Raw genomic sequence first — 25,761 nt, 5'->3', positions numbered from 1 at the left:
AAATACCAGCGGCATAGCCTCCAGCATCACAGCAACACACATGCTACCACAGAACGACAGACTGACAGACAGGGGTAGGGGGATGGGAGTGCGGTAGATTATATCCATAGGCTAGGGAATTTCACACTTAGCCGAACCTATGAACTTTCTCTATTTTATCGCTGCCTTACGTTATTTGTGGGCACATTTGTTTCCTTTAATTGCCCATCAAGTCCCCTATGCAGTTCTTAGTTATGTTTATATCCCTAGAAGCCCCAAGGTGTAACTTGGGAAATGGAGGATGCTTAATACACTTTTGTAAAATAGATTTTTTTTAAGCTAGAGTGGAATTTCAATATGAGTTCATACATGTTTTTGTTCTGTATAGCTCATGCCACTATTTGCAAACCCTGCATCTAACTTTAATAAATGAGATCTGTACTTCTACAGTATCGTTAATGTTTCAAACCCAATCTCCTGAAAAAATCATTTATTCACAATCAATTCCTTGAACTCATGGAATTGGAAACTTACCAAATTAAATAAAACAAAGCCATAAGTCAGAAGAATTGTGCTAGATTGTATTACTGTTCAAAATACTTGATGATTCTCCCAGTGGGAGGGTTCTAGATCACTGCACCATGGAGGTAAAGCTTTACCACATGACTTGCAATGCCCTTCCCTTTAGGAGGATTATACCTACTAAGCGATTTGCCTTAAGTCTGGTGGCGTAATGGTTAAGAGCTACAACCAGAAGGTTGACAGTTCGAATCTACTAGGCACTCCTTGGAAACCCTATGGGTCAGTTCTACTCTGTCCTATGGGTTGTTATGAGTCAGAATCAACTCAGCGGCAAGGGGTTTTGGTTGTTTTTTTGCCTTGTCCAATGACGTACGGGTGGAAATGAATGTCACTTCTGGGTGGATGCTCTAAGAGCTAGGTGGGGTTTTATTTCGGTTTCTTTTCTCTTAAACAATGAGACTCACAATGTATCAGGCATAGGCTGCTCCATTAGCTCGGGTTCATCAGATGACATGAAACAGAACCACAGCTGACCCATAATGGATGTTACAGAGAGTGAGAAAGAAATCTTTGTTTTTGTAAGCCACTGAGATTTTCGTGTGTCATTTGTTACCATAGCATGGCTTAGCCTAAACTGACTGATAGAAAAGTGTTAAGAGAAATGTAATCCCATTTACCTGCATTTATATTATGAATCACAGTAAGCTTGGACTATATAATCTATAGGAAACATTCTAACCTTGTACCATTCAGGGTTTGTGGTTGCAGCTAAAGACATCAACTCCTTCTAACTTAGAAAAGGAATTTTTTTAGAGGCATTGAGAGGAATTTTTCTTAGAGGCAAGGCTGGAGTATTGAGTTGGGAAGTAGGCAGAAACCAAGGGAATCCAAGCTTGGTCTGATTAAGATGCTAGGTACTGGATACTGCCACTAGCATCCCCGTCTCTGGCACTATCCGTGGTCACTGGATACTAGAGGCCACCAGTAGTAGTGGTGCCAGAATGAACTGTGAGTGGTTCCAGCATCCCTGTGTTGCTTGCCCAAGACTCAGATCTTCAAAGAGAATATCTGACTGGCCAGGTTTGGTGCTCGTGTCTGTATCCTTGTTGCTTGGGTTCTGGAAGAGCAAGTAATTGGTCTTTGAGGCTAGATACTTAGTTGGTTCCCTAAATGCAAGAAGGGCCTTCAGATGACAAATAAAACCCATCCTTCTTTCTCCCCCACAAAGGCAAATATCCCTTACAAACTCTTAGAAGAAAACTTTAAAGCTCCTGATCTGTATTTCTTATTAAGTCATGCTTCCCTTTATGGGGTATAACACAAGGAGTGTAATATAAATGATTGCATTCTAATTGAAAATTTGTGATATGGATAGACATATTCTAGGTCACCACCGTCCAACAGAATTTTCTTTGATGAGGGAAATAGTCTATATCTACACTGTCCAATGAGGTAGCCACTAGCCACATGTGGCTGTTGAAATGAGGCTAATATAACTAAGGAACTGAATTTTGAATACTATTTAATTTTAATTGGTTTACATTTAAATAGTCACATGTGGCTAGTGGCTACCATATTGGACACACAGTTCTAGTCCCTTCAGGCGTTGTACCTAATTTTCACAACAAAGGGCTTCCCATCTTTTTGTTAGATTTACTCCTAAGTATAAGTTTGTTATTGAAATTGGTATCTTTTTAAAATGTATATTTTCTGTGTTTTGTTGGTTGTATAAATGGAATTCATTTTTGTTAATCATTTCTTATGTAGCTACCTTGTTAAACTCGTTTTTTTTTCTCAATTTGAAAGCAGTTACAGTTTTATTAACTGACCAGATTACAAAAATAATCACGGTAGACACCTTTAGTTCATCCTTCTAATAAGCCTGTTGATCTGGTCTTCCCTGTTGCCAGCATCTCCACCTTCTACAAAATGGGTGGTCTTTTTCTTCATTCCACCTCGTGGAGAAGATAATTTGAAGGGCCACAGGAAGTCGTTTGCTTCTTTGAAGCGTTTCCCAACAGTATAGATCTCATGAATCAGATCCTCCATGCAGATGATGCCATATTTACCAAGAGATCGTGCCATCAAAGTGTTATCCGTCAGGGCAATTCGCTTCTTATTGATCTCGCCATAACCATGCTTATAGGTCAGTTCATTCACTGACTTCAGGTTTGGGAATGCCCACGCAATATATGGTTCCACAGTTCTCAGCATGTTAATTGAAGCCTTGTTGAGCTTAACAGAAGTGCCATTGAAGATCTGGCGAAGGCGAAGAAGCTGCAACACCTTTCGAACCTTTGGGCTCACACCATTGATACCTCTGATCCTGATAACAAATGCCAACTTGGGTTCTGCAGGTACACAGAAGTTGCCAGCTTTTCTTGCCATCCTAGCCATTCGAATTTCAGTCCTGTACATCTGCCTATACTCCTTGTGATAGTGCTTAGCTTTTTCATAGATAAGCTTCCTCCTTGCCTTTCGAAGCATCTTTTGGGCAAACTTCTTTCTCAGGCGCTTGATCTTTAGTTCTGCGAAATTCCTTTGCTTTTTTTTAAGGGTTTCTGGCACATCAGGAACCTTCTTTTTCTTCTCTTCGACACCCTCCATGGTTCCAGCCGGAAAAAGAGCTGTTAAACTCTTTTAATGATTAGTTTTCTATAGAGTCATTGGGATTTTCTAATCATGTCTGTGTTTAATACAGTTTTGCTTTTCCCTTTGCGATCCTCAAACTTCTTCTTTTGTTTCCTCACTATGCTAGGACCTCCAGTGCAAAGTTGAATAGAGTGTTACTTGAGCGTAAGAACTGTGTGTTTTAGTCAACATATATTTTGAATTGTAGTAAATAGAAACCGACTTCAAGATTAATTTAACTTGAAAATTGAATTTATTAGAAGGCTAGCAGGATGTCTGTGAGGACCCCAAAATGATCCAATCATTTTTACTGTACCTGAATCTGGGGCTCACTTATTATGTGTCTCATTTTCAAAATTGTTCTAAAATTGTTATTTTATGTGTCAGAAACTTTCTCAAATATAACCTTCCTAGTGCTGAATGAAGAGACTACATTAGATTACCTGAAAATAACTCTCCTAATAGCCAGAGATTATTTAAATAATTGTGGGCCCAGCAAATCATAAAAGTGAGAGCCTTCTCTTAGAAAATAAACAGCCTAAATCTACCCACAAAATATATTGAGAGTTCACTAAGAACCCCTCTGGCCTCCAGGGGCCTGTATCTGGACCCATGTCCCAAACCTCATATATAAAGCATGAAATTCTGAAGAGCTTTTTTAATACCGCCTTTCCCCCTACTGCTTTATATTTAAATTTATATTTAAAGATGACACAAGCAGTATTTTAACAAGATTAAAGGAAAAAATTCAAAGCTTAATTTTAAAAACTTGTTGTCGTTGTTAGGTGCCGTCCAGTCGGTTCCGACTCATAACAACCCCATGCACAACAGAACAAAACGCTGCCCGGTCCTGCGCCCTCACAATAGTTGTTATGCTTGAGCCCATTGTTGCAGCCACTGTGTCAGTTCACCTCGTTGATGGTCTTCCTCTTTTCCACTGACCCTGTACTCTGCCAAGCATGATGTCCTTCTCCAGGGACTGATCCCTCCTGACAACATGTCCAAAGTATGTAAGATGCAGTCTCTCCATCCTTGCCTCTAAGGAGCATTCTGGCCGCACTTCTTCCAAGACAGATTTGTTTGTTCTTTTGGCAGTTCATGGTATATTCAATATTCTTCGCCAACACCACAATTCAAAGGCGTCACTTCTTCGGTCTTGGTCTTCCTTATTCACTGTCCAGCTTTTGCATGCATATGAAGTAATCGAAAATACATGGCTTGGGTCAGGCGCACCTTAGTCTTCAAGGTGACATCTTTGCTCTTCAACACTTTAAAGAGGTCCTTTGCAGCAGATTTGCCCAATGCAATGTGTCTTTTGATTTCTTGACTGCTGCATCCATGGCTGTTGACTGTGGATCCAAGTCAAATGAAATCCTTGACAACTTCAATCTTTTCTCCGTTTATGATGATGTTGCTTATTGGTCCAGTTGTGAGGATTTTTGTTTTCTTTATGCTGAAGTGTAATCCATACTGAAGGCTGTGGTCTTTGATCTTCATTAGTAAGTGCTTCAGGCCCTCTTCACTTTCAGCAAGCAAGGTTGTGTCATCTGCATTACGCAGGTTGTTAATGAGTCTTCCTCCACAATATCACAACTGTTTTTTATTTTTCATCTATTCTGTTATTCTTTGCCATTTGCACATTGGTTTATTGTAATCACAGCATCCTGTGATTGTGCTCACGGGATCCGCTTATTTCCACTTCTCTTAAACTTTTTACGAGAACAATGTTGTTTTGTACCCGCTCTGGTCGGAGCGCAAGAGGGAAGGTATGAGAGGCAGCCCACCCAGAGGAAAACCGATATCCAGCAAGGACAGCCGGTCAGGGGTGGGCGAGGGCGGTGCGGGCCCGCGACCTCGAGGCCCCGCCTCCCAGGCCCCGCCTCCTCCGGGCCCCGCCCCGGCCCGTCGCCATGTTGTTCCCTCCGAGCTGGCTGGGAGCAGCTGGAGCCGGAGCCCGAGCCGGCGACCCCGCCGCTGCCTCGTGCCCGCCCCTGCCAGGACCCTGTCTTTCCCCAGCACACCCGGACAGGCGGGCGCAGCGCTCCCGGCGAGTCCTCCGTGTGGTTGCCACGTGAGCTGGGTGCAGGACTCCCCTGGGGTCGGGCGGGGTCCGGGGTGCCCCAGCGCCCGGGTCTGAGTGGCGGCCCGCAGGCCAGAGCGCGGCCTGGGTCGGTGGGAACTGGGGCGGGCGCGCTGGCGGGAGGGGGGCGCGGGGCCAGCGCCTGTCACCGCCGGTCACCGTCCGGCCCCTGGAGGGGAGGGAGGGGGGGAGGGATCGGCTTGTTCTCCCCCCACCCTTACGGACTGACGCAGGAGGAAAGACGGGTTTACATACCCAGGGAGCGGGACACACACCTATGCACCCGGGGACGCGCAGAGACGCCCGCACGCACCAGGTGACACACACACCCAAACACTGGGGAAGAGAGACGGGCACACACACCCAGACTCCCGGGACACACGCGCAGCCGCCAGCCCACACCACAGCCTCCCGAGGGAAGAAAAGGCGCCCACCCTTCCCGCGCACGACGTGGCTCTGGTGACCTCTGACATTCTGCCTAGCCGAGAGTTCGCAAATGTTTTGTGACCCCTCAGGTGAGGCATGTAAATACCATTCCAAGGGCCAGCAGGCGCTTCGGGCCATTATCTGATTTAGACAGCAGCTCGGGTTTCAGAATGGTGTTCCTTTCTGTCTTCCAATTTAGTAAGTCAAAAGGCAAGTCGAGAATTCGAAGTGCTGACCAAATAGTTGGTGGAGGTATTCAGTTTGCTTTTTAGGGGGTTTTGTTTTTAAAGCAGTGACACATCCCGTGACCGCGGTTCTCTTGAGGAATAACTTTTCTGCTAGTTTCCCAGTTGGCACGTGACCCCAATCTTTTTATAGGATTTCAGCGTCCTGATAAAATGAATAGACAGAATCTGACTGCCTTTTTAAAACAAACAAAACAAAAAAAAACTGTCTTTCAGTTTCTGGCACCATTGTAATGGAAAATCCCTAAATTGCCTGTAATCTCAGCAGCGGTTCAGTGGAGCGAAACTGGAGAGAGGGAGGAAACCCAGAACGATTCAGTTAGGGACTTTTTAAGAAGCCCGTTTGGAGACTCTTTTAGAGGTGTATCTGAAGTTATTAATACGTACTTTCCTAGAACTCTCAGTATCTTGTTTAGATTCCCAAATCTAAGACAATGCTGTTTCACTCTGATACTTTCAGTATTGTTGTGTAGACATTAAATTCTTCTTGCTTATACTAAAAAGTTCCTGGTTTGGTGATTTATTTATTTTGGACAAAATTCTGTGATTTGGAGCTATTTTTGATTTATTATCTAGGTGATTAGAGTAGACTGGCAGAAACTAAATAGAACATTGTTGGCCTTATCTCCAAGCCAGGTTCTTGGACACTAGGGAAGTATGTAGTGCCATTTCCTCTTTTCCAACCACTTTCTTCTCTTTTCTTTCCTTTCCGTCTGTTTCAACCACCTTTTCTGTCCAGACTACAGTGCTCTAAAAAAAAAAAAAAACTCCCTTTGCTGTTGAGTGGATTCTGACTCAATAGCTACCTTATAGGACAGGGTAGAACTGCCCCATAGGGTTTCCTAGGCTGTAATCTTTACGGAAGCAGATCACCAGGTCTTTCTCCCGTGGATCCACTGGGTGGGTTCCAACTGCTGACCTTTGGTTTGCAGCCGACCGCTTAACCACTGTGCCACTATGGCTCTAAGGCCTGAAAATAAGTTCCTTTGGTTTCAGAAATTGTTTTCACTGCCCCTCATTTCTCACCACGCAGGTTCTGGGTGTTCTGGGTGTATAAGTCCTGAACATACATCTTTCATTGAATGCTCACAGCACGGCTGAGCTATTGGCCCCCTTTTACAGATGAGGAACTTGCTGGGGCTTAGGAAGGTTAGGTCTCTTTCTCAAGGTCACACACACAGTGAGGAGCAGAGCCAGGATTCAAGGCAAGCCTGTGTGATTTGAGGGCAGTGGTTCTCAACTGGGAGCGATTTTGGTACCTCCCCCCCCCCCCCACCCACACACACACAGAGAAGACATTTGGCAATATCTGGAGACAAGTTTGTCACACCTGGGGAGGAGTGCTAGTGGCATTTACTGGGTGGAGGCTGACGACGTTCAGGACAGCCCCCACAGCAAAGAATTTCTGGCCCAAAGTGTCACTGGTGCCGAGGCAGAGAAATCCTGCTTTAGAGCAGTCTGCGGAACGCCAGGACTCACTTGTCTCCTCCGCTTGCAGTGTTGTTTTCTTGTTTAGGATACCTTCTCAGCGTTTCAAGAAAAAGCAGGGTAAAATTTGAGAACCTAAAAGAGACTTCTCTTGATTGAGAGGCATATTCATTCATTTAAAAGACTAAGTAAATAGTTTTTGAGGACAGAATTCAGTATTTATTTTTAGGCGAAAATGTCAAAAAGAACTTGAGAGCTAGCTATGTGGGAGCCATCCTAGTGGACTGAGCGAGTTTAGTTCCGGCATTACTCCAGGCATTATTCCAGCCGTCAACAAACATTTTTCTGAGCGGCCTGTCAGGCCCACAGAGGTGCTGGTGATTTGAAGAGCTATCGAGAGCCTTGTCTTCCTGCAGCTTACAGTCTACTAACAATCCTGGGGGTCCTAGACAGGGTCAGGCATTCATTACAGAACAAAACCAGAAGCAAAACAGCTCCCCACGTGGCAGGAAGTACCTGCATCGTTGTTTTCTGTGAGCACACTTAGATGAAATGAGGGGAAAGCTGCTGTGTTCTTTATAGCTCTGTTCAGTTAAGCGCATGTGAACACTTAAAAGAATCAAACTGAGAAGCCATTCTCATTGAGAATAAAATTCTGCCTTAAATTTAGCTGCAGCAGACAAGGGCATGTGGTTTGTCATTGAAATCAAGAACTAAGTGAGGAGATAAAAAAATGACGTTGGCATCATCTTTTTCTTTCTGGCGTTTTCCAGCCTACTTTTGCCATGCCTGGCTATGCACAGGCCTTTCAAACTATGTACTTTCATTCTGGTGGCAAATGTGAATGTAACTATTAGATGAGCTTGGGGAGTGATTAATTGAGAGAAGAAGAAGAGTTGGGTCTCTTTTTCGGAGTCACTGTGAAGTTACGCAGTCATTGAAGCATCTTTTTGTGGGTAGCTTTGCTTTTTGACTCGGCTTTTTTTTAATGGACAGGCTACTGCTCTAATGAAAGCTTTCTCTGCACTTACAGGAGTTGTCTGCTGTGGGGTGGGGGGGATGCTAAAGTATATGCCTGAAATGGTTGCTGTCCCATGGGGTCTAACAAAGCCCTGTATGTTCTTTCCTCACTGGAGTTTTATCCTGGAAGGGCTTAGAGGAATTGGGGTGGGGAAGAACTCACTGGCTTGGGTGGAGTCTTGCTCTGTCATTAGTTGGCTTGCTGCTCTGGCCAAGTTAGGTCACCAGATTTCTTTCTTCGTAAAATGAGATGCTTGTACTTTATGATCTCTGTGAGATTATATGATACCCAGTACAGACAGCACATTATTAGGTTCCATGTTGTTCTGCCCCAGGCAAATTGTTGGCTAAGCAGCAGGAGGAAATAAACCAAATAGAAGTGTGCATATGTGTTGAGGCAACATATCTAACTTGAGAGCTATCTCAGTAATAAATTGGCTTGTCAAAACCAAGGGTTTGTGACTAAGTAGACCATCAACAGAGGACATTTATTAACGTTTTTGTTTTTTTTTGGTCTTGGTAGTACTCACAAAATGCCACAGGGAGTTTGATCGAAAACTGTGACACAAATGAAAGTTCCAGATACCTGAGGAGGGAGGCTGTGAGTGATGTGGAGTGATCCAGGTGTGTGGAAGAGGGGAAGCCTGGCTGCCTGGTGATGAGGGGCTGGTGAGGCCCGAGGCAGCCCCAGCTGGCCCTGGCTGGGGAGACTGGAGGTTCAAGTTGATGACTCGGCTGGCTAGTTGGGTAACTTGGAGGAGAAATCACTGTTTCCCAATGTGACTCTTGATACTATAAATGTGTGAAGTTGTGTTCAGGTATTTCCACATTCTGGATTTTTCCATTATGTACTTTTTATGAATTGTTGACCGTGGCAAGTACAGGGTTTAGAACGATGTTTCTGATCATGAACATAGAGAGGCTGGCTATACTCACCAAAAAACCAACAAACAAACCTGTTGCTGTCTAGTAGAGTCAATTCTGATTCGCAGTGACCCCATAGGACAGAGTGGAACTGCCCCATAGGGTTTCCAAGGAGTTACTGGTGGATTTGAACTGCTGACCTTTTGGCTAGCAGCCAAGCTCTTAATCACTACGCTGCCAGGACTCCGGCTAGATGTCAATGAATATAAATAAATAAGGTAAGAGCTAGATCAGCGAGGGTGGAGGGAGATGGGCCTGTGTTTGGGAAACAATACAGAAGTGAATTCAGTAGGGGTTGAGGCTTCGCGTCCTGGCCCGCCCTGAACCCAGCTCCTTTCATGGAGGGCTGTCTGTGGACAGAGTGCACCTTTGTCTTCTGCCTGATGTTCTACAAATGCGTGCTGTTGTTTGTCAGCAGCGGAGAACCAGTATAGAACGACTGCACACATTCATTTCATTGCCATGTTCATTAGCCAGGTGTGAAGAACAGCTGGACGGTGTTAAAGAGCTGAACTAATTTATCATTATTCCGTGTTGTTCTGAATTGGATTAGGATTTTTTTATAGAGAAGCTAAAAGGTAGTTAGTGGAAACCCCGGTGGCATAGTGGTTAAGAGCTACAGCTGCTAACCAAAAGGTCGGCAGTTCGAATTTACCAGGTGCTCCTTGGAAACTCTGTGGGGTAGTTCTGCTCTGTCCTATAGGGTCCCTATGAGTTGGAATTGACTCGACGGCAGTGGGTTTTTTTGGTAAGGTAGTTAGTTACCAGAAGATTAGTTCTCAGAAGGGTGGCTGTGTTATCAGTGTTAGAGAAGCCTGAAAAATTCTTAAACAGAATTCTGTTTCTAGAACTTGCTATGAAGAACTCTAACCAATAAAAAAAATAGGAGTGTTTAAATGAGTCTAACAGGTTCAAAAAGTTAGAAATCTTATTAGTCTGTGCAGTTTGACACTGTGTATTTGATCAGAGCAGGGAGTAGGTGAGCACTTCTGAAAAAACATATGTCTTTGAGTTGGACGTCTGAATGGAATAACAACACTGAGGACCAAAAGAAAACCAAACCTGTTGCCATCAAGTTGATTCTGACTCATAGCAACCCTATAAGACAGCAGAACTGCCCATAGGGTTTCCAAGGCTGTAATCTTTAAGGAAGCGGACTGCCATATCTTTCTCCTGCGGAGCCGCTGGTAGGTTCAAACTAGTGACCTCTCAGTTAGCAGCTGAGCACTTAACCACTGTGCCACCAGGGCTCCTTAAGTAGCTCTGAGTTTCCCTCAGAAATTCAACATATGCTGCCCTGCCCCAGTGAATTTGTGGTGTTGCCTTGGGGCACCTCCACACACAGTTTGGAAACCGCAGGATTAGAAACTTGGTGGTTTGGGTTATAGCATAAACGAATAAGGCATCAAAGTTGTTTTTTTAACCCCCCACCTCCACTCCGTGTTGATATTTGTAGCATTTTCCCTTGGGCCCTTCATTCCCCCCAGATAATCTTAACAGTTTGGGATGCTAACATTTGGGGGGCTAAGCTGCAGGGTGGGCAACAGGTGGGGAACCACAATTCAAGTTTAGTTTGCAGACCCTATCCCCCGTTTTTCGGAGTGTTTTAGCCACATTTTCTGCAGTACAAATGTCTCTAGGAAGTAGACCTTCTGCTGAGGTGGAGAAAGCCTAGGGGGTGAGGAGGTGGTCATGGGGTTGCCAGCCTTGCAGACACCTCACCCTGCCATGAGAAGTGCCAGGGCTTGTCCTCCAGGGCCTGTGCCTGTTCAGTTCTGCACCGGAGTTGGCTTTCTCAGCCTTGGCTGCCTCTCCCTGCTTCAGGTTTCCTATCTTCTGTCACTGCTGGACCGTTTGCATCCCATCTGCTCAATTTTGTACATGACCCTGATCTACAATTGTTTTCTTTTTGTCCTTTTGGGTCTGTATGTTTTCGAGTCCTTTTCTGTCACTTGGGGGGTAGTGAAGATAACACATGTGATCTGGCCTGTTTAATCAGACCTGGGAAGTTATTTGTTTTTTGTGAACTTCCGTTTATTGATCTATAAAACGTGGGTGATAGTGTCCAACTTGCTGGAAATTTTAAGGTGTTATATGCCAGGAAGGGAGCCCTGGTGCATGGCGGTTAATTTGCTCCACTACTAACTAAAAGGTCGGTGGTTCAAACCCACCAGCTGCTCAGTGGGAGAAAGCTGTGGCAGTCTGCTTTCTGTAAAAATTAAAGCCTTGGAAACCCTATGGGGCAGTTCTACTCTGTCCTACAGGGCTACTGTGAGTCGGAATTAACTTGATGGCAACAGGTTTTTTTGTTTTTTCAACAAGTTTTTTTTGTTTGTTTTGTGGTATGTACCAGGTACATAGTAGATATTCACTAAATCATCGTAATTAATGTTCATAGTACTTGTTATTTGAGCAAACCAGACACTGGCCATAGGGAGGGAGGGAAGTGGACACATTTCTTGCAAGGATGAATGAAGTGGGTAAGACAGAAGAAGAAAGATGTTTGGAAATGGGGAAAATGATGAGGTTCATTTTAGATATGTTGAATTTGAACTGCCATCACCAGATGAACATACTGTAGAAGGGGTTGGAAATTGTTGTCTGGTCCCAGGGAGGGGGGTTAGTGGGAGGGGAGGTGGGAGAGGAAGGGACGAACCTAAAGTCTGGGAATCCCTGGCTTTTATGTCCCAGAAAGATACCATCTGGAAAGAGGTAGGGGCTTCAGCCTTGGGAAATACCTTCATTAAGAGCTTGTTAGAAAAGGGAGCCATCTGGGTTGAAGAAAGTTAAGGGAGGGAGGGGGAGAGAAAGGGGAGCCTGTTGTCAGAGTAGTTTGTATGGATGATTAAGTAGGAAACATTTTCAAAGTCAGCGCCAGGCTGTTTAGACATAAAACACTGTGTTAATGTGCAGTGGTCCTGTTCTGGTCCAGACCAGAAAATCCCATCTTTGCCTCTAGCTAGATGTGTGATACTATGCAGGACATTTTACCAGGTGGGCCTTCATTTCCTTATTTGTCTTTTTTAACAAAGACTTAATACCCTTCCAAGATTTTGTGTCATGTACGTCCAGGCAAATGACTACACCTGAAAGAATTCACTGTCAACTACAGGGGCTGCAGGTGGGAGACTGCTCAAACATGAGGGTGTTTTCTAGAAATGTACACAATGTTGCTCTAAGAGAAACTCTTTGTTCACTTTAGTTTCAGTTACATGCAGTAAACAACCTTATGAAAAGCTCCCTGCAGAGCTCTGAGGTTCCTGCTCCTTCCCAGCCAGTGGCAGCTTCCCTGCAGACTGGTATGTGGGAGCCTCTGACCTAGATCTCACCTAGATGCTGGATATATAGCTGCTGGTTGCCCTCTTTAAATGTATCTTGGGCAATCCCCAGCCCCTGCCTTTTACTTAACTTTTCTCGCAGTCAAGAAGTTCTACTTGCTGTGGTTTCATTCCTTGTGGGAATGTTTGCTATCCAACCCTTGCCCTGAATTTACATAGAAGTTCTCCAGCTACTTACGCTTGCCTGCTCTGAGTTAGCGACATCTGGATTCTTATCTAACTTGAAGCGCAGAATAAGACCCAGTTTTTCCTTAAGTTCCAACATTATTTTGCAGACCGTCTTTAGTTTGTGTTTTGCTGCTTCAGTATCTTTTTCTTTCTTTTTTATTGTGCTTTAGGTGAAAGTTTACAGCTCAAGTTAATTTCTCATACAAAAATTTATATGCATATTGTTATGTGACCCTAGTTGCTAGCCCTATAATGTGACAGCACCCTCCCTCTTTCTACCTCCGGTTTTTCAAGTCCATTCAACCAGCTCCTGTCGCTTTCTGCCTTCTCATCTCACCTCCAGACAGGACACTCCTCACCAGTAGTATTTTATGTTTTATTGTCTGGTCTAATCTTTGTCTAAAGAGTTGGCTTCGGGAATGGTTTCAGAATTCATTTTTCTTCCTGAAATAACCAGCCACAATCCCCAGTATTTCTATCTTGTGACCTTTATCCTTTTGTTTGCATTTTGATTTTGTCCTCAAGTACACCCTTAAACCAGCTTCACTCCTTTCTTTATTGTCAGGAAGCATTTTAAGTGCCTTTTACGGGTAAGTGCTTTATTACAGGTAGATATATGCTTGGTCCTTAAACATTAAACAAAACTAAGGACAAAATGTTGTCCTCACTGTAGGATTAGCAGCTTCCCATGAGTAAGGCTGTTGTTCACTGGACTCTTATAGTTTATGGTCAAAGGGTAATAATATCAATAAAGTCTCATGGGTGAGGGAGAGGAGGGGGAAATAGTGATGCCAGTAAAGGTGAAAAGTCTGCAGGGTGTTTTGAGCTACACAGATGGACACACATAATATACAGATGATGCAGACATATACTGATCCTTTCTTGAGGTCCACACCCCTTTAAGAATCTGAGGAAACCTTTTTGACTCTCTCCTGCAGAAAGTTCCAGCACATATGCTTCCATCCATCCACTCATCTTTAGTTCCATCCACTCATCTTTAGTTCTGTCCACTCATCCTTAGTCACATCTAATTCCAGGGGGTGGGTTCTCCCTGGAGCTCATTCATGGACTCCCAATTAAGCTTGCTCTGTACCCTGGTGGGAAACCCTGGTGGCTTAGTGGTTAAGAGCTATGGCTGCTAACCAAAAGGTCCACAGTTCGAATCCACCAGGCGCTCCTTGGAAAGTCTATGGGGCAGTTCTGCTCTGTCCTATAGGGTCACTATGAGTCAGAATCGACTTGATGGCAACCGGTTTTTATACCTGCACTGTTGAGTACAGTAGCCACTAGTCTCATGTGGCAGTTTAAAGTGAAACACATTAAAATGAAATAAAATTAAGAATTCAGTTTCTCAGTTGCACCGGCCACATTTCAGGTGCTCAGCACACACATGTGGCTGGTGGCTACCATACTGGACAGTGAAGCTATAGACCATTGCCAGCATCGAAGAAAGTCCTATTGGACCATGCTGTTGTATGCTTTCACCATAGTTTAGGACAGGCTTCAAACCGGTTCGTTCTGGTTTGCCCCCCTGCTGAGGATTTTCCTTTCCACCCCAGACATGCTGCATAGAATCTAAATTTTAACAAAATCTCCAGGTAATTCTTATAATAAATTTTGAGAACCATATACTTAGGAATTACCTGGGGGTCTTGTTAAAATGTAGATTCTTATTCAGAATATCTGGGGTGGAAAGGGAAATTGTCAGCAGAGGAGTCGAATCCGAATGAACTGGTTTGAAACCCTGGCTTTAGAAGATTTTGTTCCTTAACCAAGTCTGTTTTTTCCCTTCCCGCTCCCTCTGCTACTGTTAATGGTTAATTAGCATACCTAACTACAGAGGTGCCTTGCTTTAAGCAAAATTGTTAATACTGTAGAGTGTTAAAAGGTTAAGATGAATCAACTTCAAAAAACGATTATTTATGAAACAAGTTCTTTAAATAGGATGAGCTGCTGTGTATACTTACGGTGTCCTGTGGTTTGATATTTACAGTGTTTCCCTTCTCTAGCTGCCTCTGGCTATGAGGTAATGCCTTAGTGGTTGACTAGATAATTTATTTCATCTGGCAAGGCTTGCTTCCAAGTTTGTCTATTCCTATGGTATTTTGCTTAGTTTGTTCTTTTTTTTGGGGGGGAGTGATCTCTTGCTGTGGAGATAGCTCCCATTAGACTTAGATATAATGACTTCCTTGACTTGCCTCTTGCTCATACATGCAAGCAAGATAACCAGGAAGACTTGAGAAACAAACCGTCGGACTAATGAGGCTGTTCGGTAGGACACGCCTCAATTACAATATAAGGAAATAAATACAGCTCAAATGAAAACAAGGAAAGCATCTCCAGATTATGCATGCTTTTGTTTCCTGGGTAATTTCTCTGAAGCTCTGTTTCTCAAGTTATGAAATGAAATAATAAATGGTATACCTTTAAGTAGGACGTTGAGGGGGAATGCTAAAAGGAACTTGTGATTTCAAAAAAAAAATTTTTTTTAATATGTTGCTAAATTTAAGCCAGGAGTGATGATCTTATAAATTTTTGGACGTGAGTGCTAGTGAAGGGGTTATAGAATATATTTCAGAACATGAAATTTTGAGAAAGGCAATTTACAAACCCAGCCTGCTCTCATCTTGGCAGCTTATTAGAGCAATGTAGCAGTTTCTCAGTGTATGCCAGCTCCGGGTTGCAGTCAGTACTTAATTGACAGTAAGGCTTGCAAGTAAGAATCAATTTTTTGTCCCTTCCCACACATTTTAGTAGACTTCAGAAATAGAATGGGGAAGAACTGATATCATAAGTACGGAAAGTACAAATAGAAGATAGTGCTGAGTGGGAAGGAAGGAGGAAGTCATTTACTATTTGCTCTCAATGTAGCATTCATCTGGCACCTCACCATATGTTAAGCGTGTACAAGATGTTACAGAACAAAAAGGTACAGGTGCATGGCTGGCATTAGGTGTCGTGTGTCCTTCGCAGCGAGCTTACACTCTAATTGGAAACAGACGCACATACGACTGAGAGTTGTAATGGAGGTGGAGATTATTAGAGCAAAGAAAAGAGAATGATTAGGTTGTGGAAGTGATCAGAGAAGGCTTCTTGGATGAGGTGCGCCTGAACTAGGCCTTGGATGACTAGGATTGTTGTAGCTGCCGGGGTCAGGTGGGGGCATCGCAGGCCAAGGTAACCACCTGAGCAAAGATGCTGAAGGGTAAATAAATGGAGGTGGTAGGTTTGGGGATGGTGAGTTGTAGGGAAGGGATCGGAACAGGCTTGGAAGCGAGGTTTGCTAGCTCATTGAATGCCACGCTCAAAGTCATAGATAATACAAATAATGAAGAAATGGTTTTAATTATCTGTAATAATAGAGGCAATTAGATCCACTTGTCCTACCCCAAATTCTAACCTTAAGCCATATAAACGTTCCTGTTTAGAGGCTTCTATTCTCTGCTTGGATCTGACTCCCTCTTGGTTTATTGTAATATATGACTTTTGGAAGCCCGCAAGGGGTTGAGGAAGGCCAGAGGGGGGGAAAAAAAAAAACTATTGAAATGATAGCTCAAGATGAAAGTACACAGTAGAAAAGTAGGAAAAGTGGTGTAATAAAAAGGAAAGGGGTGGCATACACTGCTCTTTGTTTGTCTTTAGTTTTGTGGTATCTACTTAAAACATGGTTAATTTTCTTTCCTGTCAGCGATGTACTTATCCAACTGCCCATTCATGTTAGCGTGTACCGTAGGTGGCAGAGCTGTTGGTACCAACACATCGAATTATAGTGCTATGGTAGTGATCTATATACTTTTATCTGGTTTATTTAAAAGGATACCGTTAAATGGACAGTGTGGCTCTGTGTAAATCTAATTCTAGGGCCTCATTTCTAATTCTTAGGTTTCTTTTTTTAGAAAGATAAAATTCACATACCATAAAATTCACCCTTTTAAAGTATACAATTCAGTGATTTTTAGTGATTTCTGGAGTCCCTGGTGATGCACCTAGGAGCGGAATTACTGCGTCATATGGTATTCTGTGTTTAACCTAGAGGAGCTGCCAGACTGTTTGCCGAGGCACTTGTTTATATTCCCATCAGCAATGTATTTCAGTGTGTTCCAGTTTCTCCACATCCTGCCAACACTTGTTAGTTTCTGTGTGAAGCGGGATTGCACGTGCACTTGATTTTGTATCTCCCTGATGACTGAGGTAGCCCTGGTGGCTCAGTGGTTAAGCACTCGGCTCCTAACCAAAAGGTCTGGGGTTCGAACCCACCAGCTGCTACTCCGCAGGAGAAAGATGTAGCAGTTTGTTTCCGTAAAGGTTCCAGCCTTGGAAACCCTAAGGGGCGGTTCTCCTCTGTCCTGTAGGGTCATTTTGAGTTGGAATCAACTTGATGGCAGTGAGTTTGGGTTTTTTTTTTTTTTTTAAATGATGTTGAGCATCTTTTCATGTGCTTGTTGGCCATTTGTATATCACCTTTGCAGAAATGTCTATTCAAGTCCTTCGCCCACTTCTTAATTTGTCTTTTTGTTGTTAGGTTGTAAGAGTTCTTCATATATTTTAGATATATGATTTGCATATTTTCTCCCATTCTATGGGTTGTCTTCCCACTTGCTTGATAGTGTCCATTGAAGCACAAAAGTTTTTATCTTGATGAAGTCCAGTTTACCTACTTTTTCTTTTGTGGCTTATGCTTTTGTTGTCATATTGAGTCTCTTTTTTTAACATGTTCTGAGTTACAGAAAAAATTTAGGAAAGGATTGTTTTTGAGGTTTGATATATGGCTGCATTTGAAGAAAATTTAAAAGAAAATGATTTCCATCTCATTTTAATTGTGGCATTCAGTCAAGCTAGGTTTTAAAGTGAAAATGAAGCTTTAAAAAATTATTTTAATGTTGAAAAAAAAATACAGCTTTGCAACCATATCAGAACTGTGAAGACTTTTCTTCCACACTTTGATATAAACATGTAAGGCTCTACGTGGGGTGCTGACTGGTGTGTGTTTTCACTTAGTTTATTTCTACAGCGCCATGTTTCCATATCCTCTCGAGCCATGGCAGAACATGCCCCAGTTAGCCATTTAGATCATTTCTTTCTGTACCACTTGGACCGTTTTTGGTAAAGTTTTGTTTTCTTTTTTGGGGAGGAGTGGTTTCAGGGTAAGATGGGGATATAGTTTTGGGCATAGTCTAAAAAATGACAAGGCATTTTTATAATGGTGTAATGACATTACCCGGTAACTGGAATCTTTTGGGAGAGCACGTTTCGTTTTTACTAGACACGAGTAGGCATGTCCATTACAGTGTTGCATCAGGGTTAACGATAGAGACATGGGTCAGATGGGCTAGGAGCACAGCAGGGGGCCCAGATGGAGGTGCCTGGTAGGTGTTGAGTAGGAGATGAGGCCTAGCTGCATCTTCGGGGGTGATTAGGGAGCAAGAGGAGGGACCCAGAGGGGAGCAAGGTGAAGCATGAAGTCTCAGCGTGGATGTTTTACTGGAGGAATAAAGTACAAGGCACCGCGACCTCCATTTTCAATTCTATACCCAGCTGAGACTATTGGTACTTGAGGGATCATAACAACATCGTTCCGGTTCTGCTGGAGGCCTTCCTCCTGTCCTCACTTGCAGCTGCTTTTCCTCTGCAGCCAGTTAACCTTGCTGAACCCCACATCTGGCCAGGTCACCCCAGCACTGAAAGGATTTCTGTGGCTCCCCATCATTCCTAGGGTGTAGGCAGGAATCCATCCCGTGGTTTCTAAGGTGCTGCCCTCTACAGGGCCTCCCTGTTGGGTCCCATCTCCTCAGCTCACTGCTCACCCCCAGGCCTGTGGCGGCCTTCCTTCCCTGGCAGGGTGGTGGCCTGGGCTGCTCCTCCTTCCTGGCGTTTCCTCCTCCTCCGGCTGAGTTTTAGCTAATCCTTACTGCCACACACAAGCCTGGGGTCACATCCCCTCCTTGGGGTCAAATCCTCCGGTAGTACTGGAGGCAGACCTTTGGGAGGCTGGGTTGAAAGGACCCATATGGCTAAAATGATCATTGAGATGGGTCTTGGGAACAAGCCATGCTGGAAGTTGGTGAACAGTTTCTCAGTAAGTTGACACCAGCCCAGTTTTCCTCCGGTGTTGGAAGTTGTACTTTTTCTTTAACTCAGTGGCAGGTGATGTAGCTGGCTGTGTCCTGGGGCCATGCTCGAGGAAAATGAAGTACCTTGAATACTAGAATCACGGAGCAAATACACTGTAGCACAGTAAGTAGCATACAGGGCTCAATTAGTGTTGGCTGCTATTATTATAATTATTATTATTAACATTGTTTTATCCCTAACTCCCAGAGTCAGGATTTTGAACAGTCTCATTTTTTTTCATTGATTGAATTTATAAGTTAAAGACTACGATATGTAAGCCCCACAGAAATGCCCTTTGATTTTTTTTTTAATTTAAAGTTTGAAAGGATTGATTTAGACTGAGAGAGGCTAGTACTTTCGCCCAGTTCCACATAGTCGTCGCTGGGAAGCCTGAGTTGAGTTCACTCACCAGGACCAGGATCCTTGCGCTTGCTAATGTACACCTGCACAGTCCTCTCATTTGCCCTGCCTAAGTCTCACTCAAATTTGACCTAAGAAAGGGCTACAAAAAGGACCTTTCCGTGTAACTGCCAGGTAAAGACTGATTCCTTTATTCATTCCACAGAAACTTCTGCACTCCAGTCATGAGCCCAGGATTGTGATGACAAACTTCTCACCCATCGTCTGAGTGAGTCCTTCTAAGAAGCCCGGGAGGTAGGTCCTGTTGTCCCCGTGCTTCCCAGGCGACTGCAGGGTGTGAGGATGTGGAGTAGTTCATCCCCAGGCCTGCACTCCTGGCCTTTGGTGCCAGGAATAGGTTCTCGTTTCTGAGCGGGCACTTTTTTTATTCAGTCCTAAAAGGGTTTTCATTTTTGCCTTGGCTTATGTATTAATATATTTTTTTTAATTGACATAATTTGGTCTGTGAGTGTGAAATTTAGAAAAGGGTGGGCAGACAAAAAGCTGTTTTTGAAAAAAACAGAGATTAAAGTCTAATATTTGATTCTAGGACCTTTTAGGCTGAGAAAGGTTGCATACAGCTTTCTGATGTGGTTTTCTTTTTAGCTAAGAATCTAGCACATTTTAAGGTAGCTGCTAATACAAGTCAGATTTCTTTCACCTTTTAATTATTGTTTTTACTCTTAAAATGATGAAAACAGATCAAATATACATTGCTAAGGTGAGCTTTCCAATTTTTTTCTTTGCAGGTGATAATGACGCTTGAACTGAATAATTAGGTAAGCTTTTAGACCTATGTAATATGCTATTCTTATTTGAATTTTTATATTTATAGAATTTAGCTGAATTGCTAATGTAATGTTTAACCTTGGTGAAGATTATTGACTTTAGGCAGTCATTCCAAACTCTGGGATACAAGAGACTTCATTTTAAGGTAAATTTTGAAAATAACATAGTAGGATAACTTTATTCATTCAACTTAAGCTAAAGAAGTTTCGAATGATTTTTCTGTTTTTTTGAGAAGAAAGCATTTTTAATGTCCATAAGCTGATTATGGTTATGTTAATGTATAGATTGAATGAAGGTAGCTTTTGTTAGATGTCAATTAGAAATAAGAGGATTTGTGTAATTCTTTCCCTGTGTATTTTTATATACAACTCTGCACTTAGATGAAGAGAGATGTTCCTGTGTATATTGTTTTCACACATGCCAGCATATTCCCAGATACTCCTATCTGGAAGGCCCCAAACTATACGTGAGAAATGTCAAAATTGTACCCCATTTCCTGCTGTGTGAATCGAGCATACCATAAATTTGTTTGCTCAAAATAATGGCATAAACTATGAGGAACATTATTATGAAAAAAGAAAAGAACTGTCAAAGTGGCCTGATAAAATTACAAATTACAAATCTCCAGGAATTTCAAAGACTTAATTGGGTACATGTATGTATGCAACTAGTAACCTGGGTGGGGTTTGTTAGAGTGTGTGACCTGGCTTACAGTTGTATTTAAAGATTCTCGAAATTCAGTACTGTATAGTAAAGCTTTTTGTCTGGTAAGGCAGTGAGACCATTGGAGACTTCAAATACTGGAGTAAATGATGGGCTGGAATTAGGCACATTGTTCCACCTTCAGAACACACAATGTGATTTTTCCGTGTTGAGTTTAAAAATTGTGTGAAAGGAACCCCTGAGGGCAGTTGGGGAGTGGTCTCAGAAGAGGCGGTGATCCTGCCAACAGTTCTGAAGGAACAGCGGTTAGTTAGGTGAAGTGGCCATGGGCTTACAAGCCGAGGGAGCGGCAGATGCCAGGCCTGAAGGCAAGGGGGAATATGGAGGCGAGCTAGTGAAATGGAACTCCAGTTCCCTTCGACAGTGCATTTCAGAATGGGGGGAGGTAAGGGGGCAGCTCAGTGAGCAGGGGCCAGATGTCTTGACTTAGAAGGTAGACTTGGTCCTGGAGAACCGTTGAAGACCTTTACAAAGGGGGTATTATATAGGATGCTTTCCCTACGTTGAAACAGTTGGTTCTCTTTTTTAGTTTTGTTCACCTTTTTTCTATAAGTTGAAGTTGTTTAAGCAGGATTCAAAAGAAATAAAACAACTGATTTAATGCATTGTTACCTATGTTAGGAAATTTGGGGGTTTTGAGGTCGTTTTGACTTCCTCTCTAGCATCGATTTAGTCTGGGTGTTGAGCAGAGAGACACATTTGAATAGAAAGTCTCCAAGAGGTATGCACCTTGATTGTCTCACACTTTTGTTGGACAATTTAAAGTCTCTTAATTACTGTAGTAATTACTGTAGCAGTCATTTAAAAGGACTGGTAAGAATTGGACTGTGTCCCATCACTTTAAAGTCATATTTTCCCCATTAACTTGACTTCTCTATATACAATGAATTGCTACAGGTTTTTACCAGAAGAGTGTAGCATGTAGTCGGAAACGCGTAATTATTTTACATTACAGGAAGTGTTCAATTACACTATACTGGGTTACATTTGCATAGAACTAGGGGATAGCCATATAATGCTTACTGCAGTGGTTTTGCAAACTCATCTTCATCAGTATAACAATTACAGTGTCTTTATTACCTTCCCGCTCAAGGATTCACCATTTTTTGCTCCAGAGCTGTGTTATTCAATACACCTATTGGCTCTTTAAATGTGACTATTTATAAATTAATTAAAATTAAATAAAACTCAATTCAGTTCGTCACTTCTACCGGCCACATGCCAAGTGCTCAATAGCTACATGTAGCAAGTGGCTTCCATATTGTACCGCACAGATGTAGGACATTTCCATCGTTACAGAAAGCTCTGTTGGACAGTACTGCTCAAAAGGTTGTTTTCTTTGACAAATTTTAGTGTACGTAAAAGCCACTTACTACTGAGATGTGTACAGATTAAATGACATAATTTGATTCAAAATAACCGGGGAGAAGAGAGAATAGGGGGTTATGGAGGAAACAGGATTTGTCGTAAGTTGATAATTGGTGAAGCTGGGTTTAGGGTTCGTGGGAATTTCTTATATTGTCATTATTTGAAAATTTCATGTAAGTTTGAAGCTTCCCATAATTAGAAGTTAAAACACAAGCACTAAATAGAAACAGTGCTCGCACCAGCAGTTAGAAGTTGCTTCCTGTAAACAGACAGATGAAGTCTCACCGACACAGGCTGGTTCCTGTTGTGTGGGAAAGTTGTTCATCCTGCCCAGGGCCTCTCCTAAAGGATGGGTGTAGTATCACATTTTCACTTCAGGCTTATTTCATTCCACCTCAGAACACAAAAGTAACAGCACAGGCTCAAATCTGCTGAGAGATGGAACTGCTCAAATGGATCTTGTGGACAGAATGTTCTAGATTATATTAAAAATTATATTGCTGCTGAAATGAACTTTAGCAAACTCAAAATGGTGTTCCTAATGAACACCCATTTACTCAGCGGCTGGCTTTTTTTCATAGCCAGATCAGTCAGCTACTATCTGGCTTTCCTGTTTAACAGCTCCTAATTTTACAAGAGAAAGTAAACGCTTGGCAAGAGAGGAAAACCATCAGTGAACAGTTCGCTGTGACAGTAAAGGGCTGTTTGAAAATTTTACAGAAAGTTACGTGCTTCATGCTCTTACTGAATCTTAACAAATGGTGACAGGGCTTATTGCGAGTAGAGGGTGATTATTGTGTAGAGTGATGGTTGAGAGCAAGGTCTTTTGGGGTCAGAGTTGGGCTTTTGAGTGCCAGCTTCACAGCAAGCTATGATCTGCAAAAGGGGAGGAGTAAGCCTAGTTGTTTTAGGGGATTATGGTAGGATAGCAACCCTATAGGGCATAGTAGAACTGCCCCATAGGGTTTCCAAGGAGTGGCTGGTGGGTTCAAACTGCCCACCTTTTGGTTATTAGTAGCCAAGCTCGTGCCCAGTAAATACAGTGCTTGCTCTTGGCTATTCCTTTTGCACCAAGCAATCAGGGCTGTATATGTTACCTCATTAGGACACTGATATTCATAGACTCATGTAGAGGAATGTAATGGTACCTTTTTATCTTACAGGGTTTTGAAGTCAAAGATCTGGTAATTAACAATGGCAGGAAAATCATCACTTTTTAAAGTAATTCTCCTTGGAGATGGTGGAGTTGGGAAGAGTTCTCTTATGAACAGATATGTAACCAATAAATTTGATGCCCAGCTGTTCCATACGATAGGTGTGGAATTTTTAAATAAAGATCTGGAGGTGGATGGACATTTCGTTACCATGCAGATTTGGGACACAGCTGGTCAGGAGCGATTCAGGAGCCTGAGGACGCCGTTTTACAGAGGGTCTGACTGTTGCCTGCTTACCTTCAGTGTCGATGATTCTCAAAGCTTCCAGAACCTGAGTAATTGGAAGAAAGAATTCATATATTACGCAGATGTGAAAGAGCCGGAAAGCTTTCCTTTTGTGATTTTGGGTAACAAGGTCGACATAAGTGAACGACAGGTATCTGCTGAAGAAGCCCAAGCCTGGTGCAGGGACAACGGCGACTATCCTTACTTTGAAACAAGTGCAAAAGATGCCACTAATGTCGCAGCAGCCTTTGAGGAGGCAGTTCGAAGGGTTCTTGCTACAGAGGATAGGTCGGATCACTTGATTCAGACAGACACAGTCAGTCTGCACCGGAAACCCAAGCCTAGCCCATCTTGCTGTTGACCATTAAAGAGGTGGCCGGGGCATTCTAACCAACTCACACACGCACACACACAAGTACGAGTGTGGATCAATTAGGGTTTGCAACAAGGTATCGTCTACTAATAAAATGAAACTAAGGGAGATCGCTGCTTCTATTGGTAGGTGGGAGAAGGGGCACGTCCGCTCACGGAGAAGTCCATTTCCTGAATAATGGCGCCTTACATTTCTGAATTGTAATGGCTGTCTAATAATGTTTCTTTAATGTAAATATGTTACAGAGCTAATAAGAGAGATGACCAAGACTTTAATTATAATTGAAACAGAAAACTTGAATATTGTAGAAGTTATCCTTGGGTTATTTTTTCCAGGAAAATGGAGAACTACTTTTTATATGTGTGTATTTTTATGTAATTAGTGTCCCATTCTTGGTTGGGGGAAAAACTTTTCCAAAAGCAATAATGTTAGGTATTAAAGATTAAAATCTAATGCAGTACAATGCGTTGTTCTTTGATTTATTTCTTCATTTTACTCAAAGTGATTTAACTGTTCCCATCTTCATTCTGCATATCAGTAGAACTGATGGGTAGTAGCCCTCGTGGCACAGTAGTTAAGCGCTTGGCTGCTAACTGAAAGGTCAGTTGTTTGAACCCACCAGCTGCTCTGCCGGAGAAAGGAGTGGCAGTCTGCTCCTGTAAAGATTCCAGTCTTGAAAACCTTATGGTGGGGCAGTTCTGCTGTGTCGATAGGGTCATTATGAGTTGGCAATGGGTTTGGTATCCATGGAATTACCTAGCAGTTTTGCCCTACGTGCCCCTCCCCCACCTGAACCTAGAGGCTAACTTCATCAGGTTTGAAGGAAAAACAAAGGAGCATATTTTGCTTGAGGGTAAATGAAGACATCTTTACTTGGTCATGTATTTATTTAGTGTCTTTATCACTGAACACCACGCATTCTGAATATAACCACGCATTCTGAATATAACCACGCATTCTGAATATAATATAACCTGCTTAAAAAATCTCCATTCTTTAGAAGGGGCAAACTCTGGCCAGTGACCCATATCCAGCTTATGACTATTTTGTTGTGACAAGCAAACAAGAAAACGCTAGTGATTTGCTCCCAGGAAGATGAGTTGTTCTTTAGGGACTTGCTGCTATGGCCAGACTTGATAAAGCAAATTGCAGCCTTTCGTGATGACAGTTCGTGTGTGTGCCGTTGACAATGACCCTACAAATGCAAACTAAAGCCTAGGTCACAGTCTGTGTGGACAGTGCTCCTCAACTGTGGACAGGTGATGTTAACCAAAGGACATGCTGGGGGATGGGGGCGGATAGAGTGTGCAAACCTAGACTGATTCATTCCTCTTCCCTAGCCTCACCCTGTGGGAACTGCTCAAAGATTATCATTACAGTAACTTCATGGGCAAATTTGCCGTAAGGAAGCATTTTAAATTGGGGGAACTTAGTCTCTTCATATTATTCCCATGACAGAGAGCTGTGGTTTTTATTATTTATAATCATCCTCCCCCCGCCAAAAAAAAATCATCCAATAAAAAACAAAATAGGAATCCTTTTCTTTAGCAGACTTGCTGTAAGGGCTTTTTTTTTTTTTTTTTTTTAAATCAAAAGTATCACCATTATTGTCTTAATACCTCTGGACATACTTCCATTATGGAAGACGGACCTCATTTATTAGCTGTGTGAATGTGTAACAATTTACTCAAACTGGTCTCTTACCGAGAGACATTGGGATGGAGAATGTTAATCACTATTGCAAAGTTCCCCTCACAGAAGACAGTGCCAGTTGACATTTCCCCTAGCTGTAGTATGT

The 25,761-nt window shown here is 42.7% G+C and overlaps 2 protein-coding genes across 5 annotated transcripts; one reads left to right on the top strand and one right to left on the bottom strand.

The window, feature by feature from the left end:
• Positions 1–2,344: 2,344 nt before the first annotated feature.
• Positions 2,345–3,113, bottom strand: LOC126069041 (60S ribosomal protein L7-like). Its single transcript, XM_049871948.1, has one exon. It carries the CDS (start codon positions 3,106–3,108, stop codon positions 2,362–2,364), a length of 747 nt encoding a protein of 248 aa, XP_049727905.1. The 5' UTR covers positions 3,109–3,113; the 3' UTR covers positions 2,345–2,361.
• Positions 3,114–5,032: 1,919 nt separating this feature from the next.
• RAB9A (RAB9A, member RAS oncogene family) lies at positions 5,033–24,435 on the top strand. Of its 4 annotated transcripts, none has more exons than XM_049872141.1 (6): positions 5,033–5,203; positions 5,472–5,727; positions 18,900–18,995; positions 19,438–19,526; positions 20,021–20,050; positions 23,315–24,435. In XM_049872141.1, exon 6 carries the CDS (start codon positions 23,346–23,348, stop codon positions 23,949–23,951), a length of 606 nt encoding a protein of 201 aa, XP_049728098.1. In that variant the 5' UTR covers positions 5,033–5,203; positions 5,472–5,727; positions 18,900–18,995; positions 19,438–19,526; positions 20,021–20,050; positions 23,315–23,345; the 3' UTR covers positions 23,952–24,435. The 4 variants fall into 4 exon arrangements, with proteins under 4 accessions (XP_049728098.1, XP_049728096.1, XP_049728097.1 ...); XM_049872139.1 differs by having other exon boundaries at positions 5,446–5,727; XM_049872140.1 differs by lacking the exon at positions 5,472–5,727.
• The last annotated feature ends 1,326 nt before the right edge of the window (positions 24,436–25,761 follow it).

Source organism: Elephas maximus, chromosome X, assembly GCF_024166365.1.
Source record: "Elephas maximus indicus isolate mEleMax1 chromosome X, mEleMax1 primary haplotype, whole genome shotgun sequence".
NCBI classification, from domain to species: Eukaryota; Metazoa; Chordata; class Mammalia; order Proboscidea; family Elephantidae; genus Elephas; species Elephas maximus.
Note: the sequence above shows the minus strand (reverse complement) of the source record. Positions and strands in the feature narration are given on the sequence as shown.